General features: G+C 30.8%; 1 protein-coding gene across 6 annotated transcripts in view; it reads left to right on the top strand.

The window, feature by feature from the left end:
* Nmdar2 (NMDA receptor 2) overlaps positions 1 to 14,327 on the top strand; it is a 160,860-nt gene extending 146,533 nt beyond the window's left edge. For 3 of the 6 annotated variants that reach the window (XM_070311988.1, XM_070311989.1, XM_070311993.1), the window contains 11 exons: positions 1,712 to 1,865; positions 2,615 to 2,798; positions 3,070 to 3,209; positions 3,802 to 3,914; positions 4,665 to 4,949; positions 5,754 to 5,935; positions 6,092 to 6,327; positions 6,826 to 7,019; positions 9,726 to 9,842; positions 11,023 to 11,124; positions 11,711 to 14,327. In XM_070311988.1, the coding sequence (XP_070168089.1) occupies positions 1,712 to 1,865; positions 2,615 to 2,798; positions 3,070 to 3,209; positions 3,802 to 3,914; positions 4,665 to 4,949; positions 5,754 to 5,935; positions 6,092 to 6,327; positions 6,826 to 7,019; positions 9,726 to 9,842; positions 11,023 to 11,124; positions 11,711 to 11,768 (1,765 nt within the window). In that variant the 3' untranslated portion in view covers positions 11,769 to 14,327. Of the gene's footprint in view, positions 1 to 1,711; positions 1,866 to 2,614; positions 2,799 to 3,069; positions 3,210 to 3,801; positions 3,915 to 4,664; positions 4,950 to 5,753; positions 5,936 to 6,091; positions 6,328 to 6,825; positions 7,020 to 9,725; positions 9,843 to 11,016; positions 11,125 to 11,710 lie in introns of all 6 variants that reach the window. The other 3 variants (XM_070311990.1, XM_070311992.1, XM_070311991.1) reach the window with 3 other exon arrangements.
* The last annotated feature ends 2,018 nt before the right edge of the window (positions 14,328 to 16,345 follow it).

Genomic DNA, 16,345 nt, shown 5'->3' with positions numbered 1-16,345 from the left:
GATAACATAATAAAACAAAAATATATATATATATATATATAAAATTTTGTTCACGAATATTGGAATCCAATATTTCTGTACGTGTCAGCGCAAAAATTCCATTCCCACATCATAAAGCATAAACAATGGAAAAATCTGCCGAATATAGATATTTATATCTTTTATCAGACATATTCAACTTTTATTTCTTTTTCTCGAAAGATGCGTTTTCATGTCTCGAAAAAATGTTATTGTCGATTGATATTAATTATTGTATTTTTATTGTTGCATATTTAGATTTTAAAAATAGAACATCTTAATTACTCTCAATTATTCTGATTAAAGTTACGAAGAACATTTACAAAAATTTATTACAAGTAATCTATTAATATTAAAATAAATATTACAAATAGTAAATATTATAAATAAAATATATAAATGAGTATATATCTTTTTCTATATTCTAATAAAATTTTAAAACGAACGGCATAGAATTTTATCACTTATTTCAATACAATTTTGAATAAGTCTTCGATATACAATATATCACGTTTTTGAATAAACCTAAACTCGAATGGCAACTACAATTCCTATGACAATGAGAAGAACAAGATTAAATTAATTTTTCTAAATTTATTTTCTTTAACATCTTTTAAAATGAAGGTGAACTGTTAATTGGCAATTTTCAAGTAATGTTTCGATGGAATCGGTTACATTCATTCAGCCGCAAATAAAATACATTGAAATAATATTTGAAACAATTATTACCTGCCACCGCCAATTTGTGCGATTTAATATCGAAAGGTGCGATCAATACACCATTAATTTAACATGACACACACACACACACACATATATATATATATATATATATATATATATATATATATAATATATTTATATGTTACAACTACATTTAATTGTGATATTATGCGACAATTATATAACTATGTGATTTTTTTATGTGAGATTAAAATGTTTGATTATGTCAAAACACATTAAAAAGAAAGCAATTTCCATGAAAATTTAATAATTTTTACAGATGATTTGTAAAGTTATTATCGTGCTCTTTTTCTGTATCAACATTAATCATGATTTAGACTTTGCACACAAAAGAATTTAATGTTACTCTCAGAGCTGAATCTTGTTAGCTGAACACGTCAGATGCATAAAAGGACTTTATTTCGAGGGGCAATTTTCTCAAAAGAGCGGCCAACAATGGCTGTCACCTCTTGCTGCGACGACATCTGGTTCGAATGGCACGGCCGTGGTGAATTTAATTGCGCCTTGCTTATACCGGGATAAAGAGTGTACCAAGATTGCATAGAAGAATGATTAAATGCAAAAATTCTTGAAGTGGAAAATCAGGACGTTGAAATGGAAATCTTTCCGGAAATGTTTCATTAGTGCGTTGATCAAACTTTAGGAATATTTCTTTTACTTAAAAATGCGAGAACTGTAGCTTTGCTGAATACAATACTCAATGTTTCAATAAAGAAAACGCGCGTGTATTTAAACAGAACTTCTTCTATTATGCGATTAAAATGGAAATTTTTTAATGGAAGCAGCAAAACGTTGCTTTATATTGTTGCTTTAAAATGCCAAAAACTTCCTCTTTAAAACTCTTTTATTGCATATTATATTCTCTTCCGAAAAATTTGTATCAGCGAATATAAAATGCACACTATCCCGTACTGGATACATTTTCTCTAAAGCGTTCGTTTTATTGCAGAATCGAGCCAACACAAGAAAGTCAGCAGAAGAATGAAAGCATTTATCAGTGCTGTAGCGGATTTTGCATCGATCTGCTACAGAAATTTTCCGAAGAAATCGGCTTCACTTACGAGCTTGTAAGAGTGGAGGATGGCAAATGGGGCACTTTAGAAGTAAGTTTGGGTAAAATTCATGAAAGGCAATACTTGCTTGTATCGTGCGGGAGAGAAATGTGTCTTGTAATGCAACGCGAGAAAATAACTCTCGCGAAGTATTTACTGATTAATATTTTCTTTTTATCATGTTTTTTGGAGGTGACTACATTGCCGAAAAAAAAATGTGGTTCACACGTAATCGATTATTTCAATCTCTTACACTTAATAAAGTTATCGTATATAAAAAATAGCGAGAAGATTATTCTCGCGTTCTCTACAAGCTTATAAAATTAATTGCAAAATATAAAAGCCAAGTTATCTGATGATAATAACTCGTCAGACATGTACGTTCAACTAGCTATTGATGAGTGTGATTATGAAATAAACGCATGAATGCGCTTTCAACACGTTTAATTTCCGCTGTAGGAAAGTCATTTCTGATGATATATATCTGCATTTTAGCAACACTTCAAATTGCCTAAAAACATAATTTTAATCACATCATATTATTATCGTTCTCCATTTCTCAAATATTTGTTTTAATTTTGCAAGAAAGGAATGAAGCTATTTCCAGTTTAATTTTATTTCACATCTATTAAACGTTTATAAAACCATGCAAATATTATATTAGGTATATCTTTTTAAAATTCGATTTTCAAATTTTGCAAATTACTTCAAAAAATTCGAATTTCGCCAATAGAAGTCGATCTTGTTTATCGTAATCGACACATCTAACAAGTAGAATTTATCAACTATTGTACGCGCAGAACGGAAAGTGGAATGGGCTTATAGCTGATCTGGTGAACCGGAAGACCGAAATGGTGATGACCTCATTAATGATCAACTCGGAAAGGGAAGCAGTGGTCGATTTCACTGTACCTTATATGGAAACTGGTATCGCCATAGTCGTAGCGAAAAGGACAGGCATAATATCCCCCACCGCGTTTCTAGGTAAGAATTGCATTTATAAGCACAACTTTCCTCTAAATAAAAAAAATATATAATATGTTTACATATTATTTGGTTATAATATATAACTATACTATATATAGTTTATATATATTATAAATAAATAATATTGAATGGATGTAAATTGTGGAAGACAATATTTGCATTAATATTATTACGAAATATCAATATTATTATATTAAAATACAAAGTAATTTTATATATTAATATTGCAATACGTAACACCACTTTAGCATTTAAATGCGATTTTTAGAACCGTTTGATACGGCTTCGTGGATGTTGGTCGGTATTGTTGCCATACATGCCGCGACTGTAATGATACTGCTCTTCGAATGGGCATCGCCTTCCGGTTTCGACATGAAGGTAAACCCTTCAGGCGCTGCGCAAAAACTGGTATTTTTTATTTCGCTTTTTAATCAACTATATATGTTTCTTACATACTCATATATATTTGCACTTTTATCTCTCAACGCACAGATATTACACAATATCATGCGATTAAAGCAATTTAATTAGTCATTTATTTTTAATGCATGCTTCAGTGTCTATTAGACAAAAGATAGATTATGTTCCTGAAATAATCGTATATATTTATACAATTTTATATAAACTTTACTTAAACACTACTTTTACTTTTGCAAGAAACTATCTTTTTCATATGATCTCTTATATTTCCTATTCACTATTTTCTCTTCAACATTATACATCATTATTTGTTGCACGCGTTTTATTCAATTTTGTAAAAGTCCTGTTTCCTTATTATATACTGATAATATTGTTAATCAACATATTTGTATGATTATAACTATAAAACTAATTTTTTTTTTTTTTTTTTTGTTGAAAAGAAAGGGAATAATAACACAATGTACTGAATTTTTTTCAAAACATATAGTATGCGCATAAGCAATTCGAAGTTCTGTTTATGCTACTATTTTCCTACGTCGAACGTTTCTCATTTTAATGCGACATCAATGTGTTTCTGCAGAAAAATCCATCGACAAACCATCGATTTTCCTTTTGCCGTACGTACTGGCTGGTCTGGGCTGTATTATTTCAAGCTGCCGTCCATATCGACTCTCCCAGAGGATTTACAGCCAGGTCAGTGAAAAAGATATCTGCTCCCGACGTCGTTCTCCCGATGAATTTTAATTATTGATCCCAGATAGAACACGAGAAATTAGTCTTCCACCTCTTCATTTACCTCTTCATTTGAGATCGCGTGCTGTGCATAAATGTAGGGAAAATGTTTGCGGGCAAACATCCGTTTGCGACGACCGTTCTAAAATGTAAATTATTCCAACTGCTTTACGAATCTGAAATTATACATTCCAAATTTATTTCATACAGATTATGTGTTTCCGTTGACGCAGCTCCAATTTTGATTTAAATTAATTTGTGGATCTTTTAATTATAATTAAGTTTGATTATATAACCTTTTGAGTCAATTGTAATCAAGAATATCATAATTATAAGGCTAAAGATAGTAGCTTATTAAAATTAAAAGTATGTTTTAGAAAAAAATTGCAAATACAAATTCTGTTAAATATTGTATGTTATCATTAAAGATAGGAGAGTACACAGATAATACATAATTAAAGAATTTTTATATAATCATGAAAGCACAATATATATATATATATATATATATATATATATATATATATATATACACATATGCGCGTTATTTAATAAACAGTTACTGTGTCAATAAATAACGCATTTTTTTACTTTTTATAAAGATTGTCCCCAAAATACAATTACAACGATATTGTGGAATTTCTGCTTCCATTAATTTGGATAAAATCAGTTGCAATATTTGCTAACAAAAGGTCGATATTATCTACATAGATTTATGACAAACGTGTGGGCGTTATTCGCCGTGGTCTTTCTCGCCATTTACACTGCCAATCTGGCTGCCTTCATGATTACGCGGGAAGAATTTCACGAATTTACCGGCGTGGACGATCACAGGCTCGCTAAACCATTTTCTCACAAACCCATGTTCAAATTCGGCACCATACCGTGGAGTCACACGGACAGCACATTGGCAAAATATTTTAAAGAGATGCATTCCTACATGAGAATCTTCAACAAGAGCAGCGTGACGGAAGGGATCGAAGCAGTTATCACTGGGTGAGTGACCGAGCATAATTTCGAATTTATTTTTTAATTTATTTATTACAATTATAAATTTTTTATATTTCTGAAAATAAGAAGGGAATATATTGTACATTAAAATTATCGATAAATAATTTATTTATATTACCGTAATCGGAAAAAGAACAAAGATATAAGACTTAGTTTAAATGCCGTAAGACCTCTGATTGAGAATTGCTTTCCAAGGTATTATTAGTATTATTATTAAATATAAGAATAAAGTTTATAACTTATCGTGAAGCAAATGAATTTCGTGAATATATTCAAAAACTCCACATTACATTAAAAAGATTCTGTAATTTTATATAAACAATTAGTATGTAAGTGTATCTCTTCGGAAAAATAAATTTTTAAACTTAAAAAAAAAAACAATAAATTTTTGAACTTACTATTTCTATTTTACAAATGCAGAATTTTTGAGAATTTTTGTTAATATAAAGTAATTTACACAAATTGGAAAATTTTAGTAATTAAAACGCTGAAATAAAATTCTCATTTGATTCATAATCTCGTATTGTATGTAAATCCAGTTCATCGAATAGTCTAACATAAAGAACTCGGAATTAAAATTGATTGATAGAATTAAAATGGAAAAACTATTTTTAATTGGAGTATTTAATTAATTTAATTTTTAATTTAATCCTATATGTATGTGTGTGTGCGTGCGCGCGCGATAGAACGCGAAGCTCTCTCTATGAAGATTGGTTTTAATATAAAACCGATTTAAAATATCTTTACGGAAATATAATGAGATAGAAGATCTTATTATAACTTTTGCAGAGATATGGACGCATTCATTTATGACGGCACAGTCCTGGACTATTTAGTCGCCCAGGACGAGGATTGTCGATTGCTGACGGTCGGATCATGGTACGCGATGACGGGATACGGTCTCGCATTCTCTAGAAATTCAAAGTATCTACAAATGTTCAACAAACGGCTGTTGGATTATAGAGATAACGGTACTTTCATGTTCTCCGAGCTTTTTTAAAAACTTGTTAAACAATACTTTTACAGCTGAAAGACTTCTTTCTCTGTTTTTTCTAAATATATGGCTTCACAACTTTTTTTCTTGACGTATTTATCATTGTGTTCCAACGTCATCCCATCAATTCTAGGAGATTTGGAGCGATTAAGAAGATACTGGATGACTGGAACATGCAAGCCTGGGAAAGAAGTACAAAAAAGTAGCGATCCTCTGGCATTAGAGCAATTCTTGAGCGCGTTCCTCTTGCTGATGATGGGTATTCTTCTGGCGGCAGTTTTCCTGCTTTTGGAACATGTGTACTTCAAATATATCAGACAGCACCTGGCAAAAAGTGACGATGGTGGCACGTGCGCTATTTTCAGTCTAGTAAGCATTGCGGATTTTAATATTGCGAGAATGTCGTTGTAATTTCCTATGCTATCTCAGAAACAGGATTATTTTTGTTTAATATTAAAATCACGTACAAAGCATATTTAAATATTAAAATTAAACAATACCTTCAGAGAATGTAATCATCCGAACTGATCAATTTTTAATAATAATCAGTTGTATATACTTGATCGAAAACATCTGAGTCATAACAATTTATCAATACTTGAAAAAATCATAATGCGAGATTCGTTTACAATATATTGTATTAACGGTAGAAATATAAAATTGCATATGTGTATAGGAATTTTTATAATCAAAAATATGTGTATAACGTATTCTTCATTACAAATATTAATAAACTTTTATACATATTTTTATTTCGTCTTATTTCTGTTACTTGATAATATTGTGAGAATAATTTATATATTTCGTAAAATTAAAAAAATGCTAAAAGAAACTTCATTAATCGTGAACAAAACGTTTCATTTAAAGAGCGTGGGAAAATCCTTGACCTTCCGTGGTGCGGTATACGAGGCGCAGGATATCCTGAGGCATCATAGATGCAAGGACCCGATCTGCGACACCCACTTGTGGAAAGTCAAACATGAGCTTGACATGGCCAAGATTAGGATACGACAGCTCGAGAAGGATCTAGAGGCCCACGGAATAAAGCCGACTCAAACCAAGTATGCTTCACTCTCTCCCTAATAGTTTAATTCCGCGTATCAAGCTACCAAGTACTCGACTACGCCTACTATTTACAATGCGATCAAGCGAAGAACCAGGTTGATCACCAACCGGTTGAATCGTATAATTTTCAAAGATAGAAACTTTTCCAAACGATTAGTCGTGCTTTTCGATTGGCTTCAATCGCTCGATCGCTTAATATCTGATTATCCTTTTGTGATTTTATTTTATTGATTTTCTCTTTCCGTTCGATCAATTTTATTTCTTTTTATTAAAGTAGAAAGATTTCACAGATATTGAGAATAAATTATCTCGAAATTTGCATCGAAAATCTGTCCTCTTACGAAGAAAAATGTTTTCCGATTATGATTAATCTTTTAATGCCAGAATTTTTGCTAAATTGATATAGCACTATTGCATGATGAGAAAATAAAAATTTAGTATTATGAGTTATTGATATTGAGAATCTGTGATAGCAATTGGTATAAAAAATTACTGTGACTTTTGCAACATCGATTGTATGAATTGGAAATGAAAGTCAATCACATCTGACTGCAACAACTTTTTCAACAATTTTCACGTAATATTTATATACGTGTGCGCGCAATAAAAATTAAATTAATTCATATTTTACACTCAATTTTACTCAAGGTCCGTGTTTGACGATATTGTGAAAAATATAACTCTTTCTCTTTTAGATATCACTTCATACATAAACATTTAAAATGATTAAGGGGATATATATATATATAAGGAGCCTATTGTAAATATCACGGTAAAATATTCTTTTAATTCTTTTAAACACTAGAACATATCAATATATAATGCAATAATAATAAATATGTCACCAATTTAATTTCGATGCGGACGACATTGAAAGATTAATTAACGCAATTTTTGATCGAATACAAATTTTTCATGGGAGGGAACGGCGCTAAAATCTCCGACCAATACGTATCACTTTTCTGAATTACGATTACGCTTTCACGATACTTTCCGCAGAGTGCTGTCGCTTGTTTTCTATTTCCGAAACTAGGAGCCTTTGTTCTAAAAAGCTTTCTTTTGAGTCTTTTCATCTCTTCATACTCTTCGCTCTTATCTAAAAGTTTTACTTCTCAAAGCGGAAGTGGATCCGTAATAAAAGTCTACGCATGCAGTTGCACACAGTTATTCTACTTGTCTTTTGTATATTGAACAAACTTATGCTCGGTTCTTCTTATAAATATTTATGTTAAAGTTTAATTATTATGAGAATTATCGTTATACGGGTAGCAACATTGAGAGGCCGCGTATCTCGAAGAATGAATAATTCGTAGGGCCGAGCTTAAGTATACCACTATTAATATTATAGTATTACTTTCTAAAGTTACTTGGAGTCTTGTTCGCACAGCATGCACCTGTCTAATAATATATACGGCAAAACGTGCGTTTTCGATGGGGCATCAAATGCGTATCGACGTTTCTTAATATCGTGTAGAAATTCTATCTCGTTTTATGATTTTGTCGTTGATGAGATCTGTTTTCGAAATATTGCGAGTCGTCCTGTACGAGTTTAATATATATATATGATGCAATATTAAATGAATAATAAGTTTGAATATACCAAAAAAAATTATTAAAGTTATTAACGGTCTTACTTTTTAGTATAATGAATAGAATCATACAATTTTTTTATATTATTAGTAATATTTTTTTTTATTTATTAACGCATTAATATTTTATTTTACTTTTATTTTACTTTTATTTTACTTTTATTTTAATATTTCGAGAGAGATATAATTTATAAATTAATTTTTTTTGAAATTTTCAAATAATAAAAAAATTTTCTAATAATAATCATACATTTCCGATACGCGGGCTTCAAATATATTATATTTATTTCAACATTTTAGCAATATTAAATTTACACACTTTTTACAATAAAAAAAAAAAAACTGTAATATAAAAAAAAATAATCAAGAGAATTTTTATATACAATACAACTCCATATGTAAAATCACAAATTTGAATTCAGCGAGCTATTAAGAGCCAGATGCGGATGATATTTTTCTCTACCTACGTTTGTTCAGAGAGGAAAAGAAAGATTTATTAGAATCTCGGAGAAGATTTATTTATACGATACTTGGTATAAGAGATCAAGAAAAATTTGCTCGCTGTGCATATTAATCAGTTTCAGAGAAAAATTAATTTTCTATGAAACTGGCGTATTACCATTTGCATCTGGCTCTTGATAGCTCGCTAAATTGAAATTTAAATTAAAATTTAGATTAAAAAAGATATAACTACATAGCATAGATATTTCATTGAAAACGTATGTTTTGTCATTTCTATTTACTTTCGGTAAATGGCACAACATTATATATACATCGTGTGTACATATCTATGCTTACGTACGTACGTTAATATCGTATCGATTATTAGCACTTGATTTCTTTATTGTCCGTCTTTGCTACGGCATATATCACATACTCGCTGTATAGATAATTGGAAAGCCTGTTTTTATTTTGACAAGTGACAAGTGAATCTATCTGTGCGTCGCGTTTGAAAATTAACGAAAAATATCTCCACGAAAATGGAGCGTTATATACTGGATGTCGCCTCGAGCGAACGAGGATGGATTTATTTGGGCAATGTTGTATGCGATAATTGGTGGTTCGACGGTGAGAAGGAAGCCCTGGCACATATCCACGTCGACTTTTTTAAAGGAGGAAAACCGGAAGTCTCGGCTGGTGGCGAGGATGCTTGCAAAGCTCGGACCGCTATTCACAACCGGAACCATTGGCGGTGGAAGCTCCGCATCCGCTACCGCCATACTTCGATTCGTAAGTCCGCAACGCCAAACCACACGTAAGAACGTTCAGTGACGTAGGAACTGTCCACGAAAATATTCTTCTGTTAAAGTCATTCGTAAAAAAAAATTTTTTTTTACCGTATGTGATGTATTTGAATATTTAATAAATTACAAATTGCGTTTAAGAAAAAGAAAGTTCTGGGCTAACAAGTGCCATTCTCATCATTTATCTTTGAATAATTGATAACAAAATACACATAAACATATTTAACATCACCTACAAGAAACATTTAAGTTTATGTTGTTCATGTGCTACTATAACAACAACTATAAAGCTATTTCTTTTTTCAATGTATCAAAAACTCTGTCAAATAATATGTTTCGCATTGCTGATGCATTATCTCGTAGGGGAGCCGTGGCAAGACTCTTTTCCTACTTTAATCATTAAAAACAAACATAATTACACCGAATGATGTAGAGAAAGATTGTTCCAGAAATTGATCACATCGATATCTTGCCACGATTCGCGCGATCTCGCGAGGCTCTGTTGTTTCGTAGACTCGCGTAATCTTCGTTGATCTTCTCATTTCCTATAATAAAGAAAACGAAATACGTACACACACACACACACACACATACCCGTATAGAAAAAATAATGAGACGCTGAGCGTCACTCGGATCGATGTCTAAAGAGACCTATTTGCGTAATACAGAATAACAGAGATGTAAAAGAAGATTAGATATAATTGCTTCGCTTCTGTAGATCAGTAGATAATCAGTGCATAAGTTACGCATCAAGTATATATCTCTATTGCACATTACACTTAATTTTTCGTTATTAATTTTTATTATCACGGATTTCTTATTTTAATGTGCTCGAGAGCATGGCATGCGAGTTCACGAGGAAGTCGGTAGATAACTTATGCGTGTCGATACCTATAATGTGCACATTATAGGTAATTACTTGATGGTAACAGAGTTTGTGACGATTAGTCGAATAATTACCTATAATGTCCGACGAGATGTGACGACGCGGAGAGAAAATTGATTCGGGGCGTGGGAATATTGAAGGAAAGCGCCGTAATCGGGGACGAGAACGTGGAGGACAAAGACGAAAAGCATGACAAAATTTACTCTATATACGTGGCATAGGAGACTTTCGCGGTGTTACAATGACGATAACATGATCCGCGATTCGTTTATATATTCAGGTATATTGACGCCGTCGAGGTCGCCCGTCCAAGGGATATGAGCAGAAACCATGTGGTCAGCACAGAATACTCCGAGAGGTTTTTACCTACGGAGATTTACAGGTGAGAACGACGAGGAATTATGCAACATTGAGTTAAAAAGCACCACTGCTTAAATCGCGTTGCATTTTATCATGGAAAACATAATACAAGAAGTTTTAAATATAACGATATCTTTTATTACTCTCTTTTAGTTATTTTATTTATTTTTTGCATGTATATTAAATATTGATTAAATCTCTGTGTTAAATGATTTCATCTTGCTCCTTTAATTCGCTTTTAATACGCGATACATAAATTATATGATATCATAAAACATAGACCTTCTTCTATTTTTATAATTCTTTATAACATTTTGTAATTCTAAATGTTTAAAACATTATGTCAGATTCCTTGTTCTTTATTTTTTATTTTTCAATAACAAAATAACGTATCTATATATTTTCTATAAAGATTTATATATAACATTACGAAGAAATTGTAAATATAATGATCTTGCTGCGTTTTAATTCATTTTACATCATCAATCTTTTGAATCCTTTACCTCTTATTGTCGGGTCATATATACGGAATTATTTACCGTGTCATTTAGAGATATATTAGATTCGTTTAAGATTGTTTTGCAAGAATAAGCTATTGCTTGTTGTAGGATCCCGGATGATGACACAACTAGGACAGAAATCGCCGAAATGGAAACAGTTCTGTGATCGTAAGAGGATCGCCTTCAGTCGTCCAATCGCACAGCGCCGGAAGCGAAAGCACGTGGACGGACTGGCGGGCCTCTGAAGACTTCAGAAACGATGCGATCTAAGAAACGTCCTGTTGTTTCTGCCTCGAATAATGAGTCCCATCCACATGAACCTCTCGTTTGGTCCAAGAGGCTAATTCGCTGATATATTCTCAGCTGTCATCGCAAGCGCGACAAAACAACGAGAGAAGGAAAGCATCGTCAAAGCCTGTCGATGATCGAGAATCGACCAGCGATCAAGAAGTCTACGACTCAAGAATATTTTGTAATTTAAGGAAGTGCACTCGTTATTGACATTTGCGTTACGAGACATCCTTTGAGACACGCATCCTTCGTGTCCTTCGAAGTAAGTGTATTGAAAGAGAATGCATTCGGATGGCGATTGTATTCGCGCGATAGTGATTGTTGCGAGAGAAAGTTTTTAGGAACTGCTGAATCTTTGTGACACTCGAAGGAACACTCTATAATATTGTATTTGTTTTTAATGCACAATCAACGAATTGTGTCATCGATGTCGAAGCATCGTACCCACGTAATAGTGTCTACGTGCAAAGATTCCTTTCGAAATTTCAACCTGTGCCTAAAATAGTCTGGACGCGGTTCGCAATCAAAGATCTACGCGCTGATTGATCGATCAAGCGCCTTGAAGTATAATTGAAACATTTCGATAAAAGAAAAGTGAGATTTGAAATCATTTGATATCTTTCATCGAAACAATTAGTTTTTATTTAATTTTTTTAAATTAATTAAAAATTCATGCATTTTTATAATTCAAAACAATTATTAACACAGACAAAATCTCATCGAAATTAAAAAAATAATTATTATACATTCTATACGGGTATTCGTCAATAGGATTTCTAAAATACAAAAACAAAAACAACTAGGGCATCGTAATGTCTATAAAGCTTTTTTCTTTATTTCAATCATAATTTTTTTTTTTATGTATATATTTTTGTTCGGTATCATATACTTTGATGACTTTGAATGTCTATTTTGTTGCCATAATATTTTGAAGTAATTTTAATCTGTTCATTTTTTTATAAAATGAAAAAATCAAGTATGTGATTTAATTTTTAATTTCTAATTAATTATTATATAATTTCTTTTTATGTAAATTATTTGAGTTTATTTTTGAAACATATGTATTTATATACGAAGCAAAGATTTGTATATTATCTTCTATTTTTTTTTTATTTTAATATTATTTATATTTTATATGTAATAATTTATAATTATTTAAAAGAATCGCTAATGCGTGACAGATACAAAAATTGCAATGAAAAATTATACGATAGTTGGAACCAAGGTAACTTGTGGAAGGAAAGGCACACGTTTATTTAGATACCAGCAATGCAATAGATAGTTATGAAATTCCTAAATCTTTTAAAAAGAATACATTAAACTTTGTACGAACTCATGCCAGTTTCTAAATGAATGTCACACCATAATATCTCGATACGTATCTTCGACGTAGACGTCGACGCGAGAAAGAGAGAATCCAAAAATACCGAAAATTCTCTAATCGATATCTTGATGGAAAATGTCAATGTGTATCATATGAAATATTTACATGATACCCAAGCATGTGTATCGGATAAAGTTAGTTTAAATGAGTTGGTATAACTATAAATGTAATATAACATATACATATATATACATGTATGCGTGCGTTCGTGCGTGAGTGCGTGTGCGTGCGTGTGTATGTGTGTGTGTGTGTGTGTGTGTGTGTGTGTGTGTATGATCAACAATGAAATATTCTAAAAAAGAAACCTACTTTGAAGATATAATACGCTCAAACAAAAAGTAATACATAAATATGAGGTCAATCGAGCCACAATGCGCGCGTATCGCGGAATGTCAGGACTCGTTATTTGAGGAAAGAAGATATATGAAATAAATAAACATAATCAACAGTAAAAATACAGGCAACACATAGATGCGACAAATCAAAAAGATCATAAACGAGAAATTGGTGAATGCGAAATATTTTATCTGTACTCTTGTCACGGTGCCTGAAATTACGAATTATATCGAGTATGTAGCGATATAATTTTATATCGCTGCTTTTTATTTTTATATCTTTTTGAAATATTTTTAGGAGTTATACGTACATTTTTGTGGATTGCGTAAATCATTAATATTTTGAAAAAAAAAATATAGAATTTCGTCGCAATCCTAAACACAACGTCCTGGCAATCCGCAATGAATCATGATTATTCGAGAAAATGAATCGAACCTCCCCGAGCAAAGTCGAGTTTTACGTGCGCATCAAATTCGAGAATTAGAATTAAGATTTTAACACTTACGTCGCTGTACATGTACATAATCGCATTGAATCGTATGCTATAAAGTGCATTGCAGGCTATAGCATTTTTTTCCACTACATTAAAAATAAAATATTCTCGTGTCGAACGTAAGATAAATTCATTTGATCATAATGGCATATATTATTAGTTTCCAAAATTGAATTTTTTAATTTTTTGAGATATTTTAAATGCAAATTATATAATTTTTTAATGAAATTGTTTTCTGAATTAAATATATTCCCTATTTAGAGAAATTGAATTAAAACGATTAATTGATTAAATAAAATATTAAAAATATTAATATTGAGATAATTTTTATTTAATTTTATTTAGTTTCTTTAAATTTATATAAGAACTTTTTATTAATATTTTTTACAAAATTCTTTGATAAACTCATTTTTTAAATATTTGATATATTATTATAAGTTAATTTTACAAAAATAATCAAAATTTTGTACCATTTATTTTTATGTGTTTTGCTACTTTATACACAAAATTATGGTTTCCAAGCTTGCAATGCACAAGTTGTACGCGGAGAATAAAAAACTCGGAGCGTGTTTCGATAATCTACGAGAGTTTCGAGACGATCAACGATCAACTCCGCTTCATCCCATTCGTTCTTATAAAATCATCAATTATCCGTACTAATTATCGTGCGACGTGCGTGTGTGGATGAATTAAGAGACGAATTCTCGTCATCCGGACAATTTTAAGAAATACGTTGCTATCAGAGGAAATCATATTGTTATTGTTGTTGTTAAAGATAAAAGGAAATGTTACGTTGTTAAGTCGAGATAATTATTCTCAGAGAATATTAGCACGATATATTCGAGTCGTGATAATAATGGAGCCGGCAGGGTCGCTCGAGTTTCTATGTGCTCGAACATTCGTACATTTGATGATCGTAAACATTGATATACAGAGTGGGTTCAAATGTGTTCCCCGGCCAGATTTTAAGATTTTATAGGAAGTTTGATTCTGAATAAAAAGTTTTCGATAAACATGGATCGAAAAATGCTTCCTTAAAAAGTTAACTCTCAAAAAAATCACTTTGAGAGAGAGAAATCACGGTTATTTTATACATTTTTACAACTATCAGAGTAAGTGTGCATTTTTTAACAAAAAGTATCGAAACAAAAGTTGTAGAGAATTAAATTCTCTTTCAAATGACATCAAAATGATTGTAATACGTTCCATACATTTTGAGATAACCAGTTTCAAATGTACACAAAAAAGTGCTTTTTCAGCTGTCGACGGTAGAGCTTTTTAAAAATACTCTTCATTTATACTGTTATGGCTTTAGCTAATTTTTAATGTTTATTTTACTTGTTGGTTATCCCACTAATAGAATTTTAGCTTTGTTTAAACCAATCATCATAGGAGAATGAAAGGAAGAGCAGAAGGTGAAAAGAAAATGAAATAAAAAGAAAATAAAACTTAATAAATTTCTTCGAACGTACTATAATCATTTTGATCTCATTTGAAAGATAATTTAATTTGCTATAATTTTTGTATTTTTTTTTTTTAATACTTTTGTTAAAAAACGCATACTTTCCCTGATATTTGTAAAAATGTATAAAATAACCGTTATCTCAGAGATTTTTGGGCGCTAACTTTTTAAGAAAGCATTTTTCGACCCATGTTTATACGAAACTTTCCGTTCAGAATTAAATTTTTTATAAAATCTTAAAGTCTGGCCGGGGAATGTTTGGGCCCACTCTGTATATTTGCGTGTTTATTAAACAGGTCAGAGAAATATATGTAATAGATAATATAAACTCTCTTGAAAAAGTCTTTCTTTCTCGTTATATCCGAGTAAATCACTCTAATTGTAATGTTTCTATTATTTCAATTATTAATTTTTATTAAAACTATATAAATATAATAATAAAAATTGCTAAAATTATTTTATATAATAATTTTTTTTATATTTTATAATCATATATTTTAACATTATATATTCTCAGTCTTAATAAGTTTTTCTTTCAAGAATATTAAAATTGTATTTTTATAGATATTTTTGTAGATTTTTTAAAGATTTTGTAGAAAAAGATAAAGAGCAGAAAAATATGCAGACGATGTTCGAGCCATTTAATAAATTATAAATGTAAATACGCAAAAAATATTTGAGTATTTTAATTAACTAATTAAATCAATACTGCCAGCTCCAAGCTCTCATATACACCATATAATTCTAATTAAGCTTCTAAAGATAATACTCTTGTAT

The sequence above is a fragment of the Polyergus mexicanus genome, unplaced genomic scaffold (assembly GCF_030449975.1).
Source record: "Polyergus mexicanus isolate NDT 795.1 unplaced genomic scaffold, iyPolMexi1.0 SCAF_21, whole genome shotgun sequence".
In the NCBI taxonomy this organism is placed as follows: Eukaryota; Metazoa; Arthropoda; class Insecta; order Hymenoptera; family Formicidae; genus Polyergus; species Polyergus mexicanus.
This window is presented reverse-complemented; position numbering and strand designations above follow the sequence as displayed.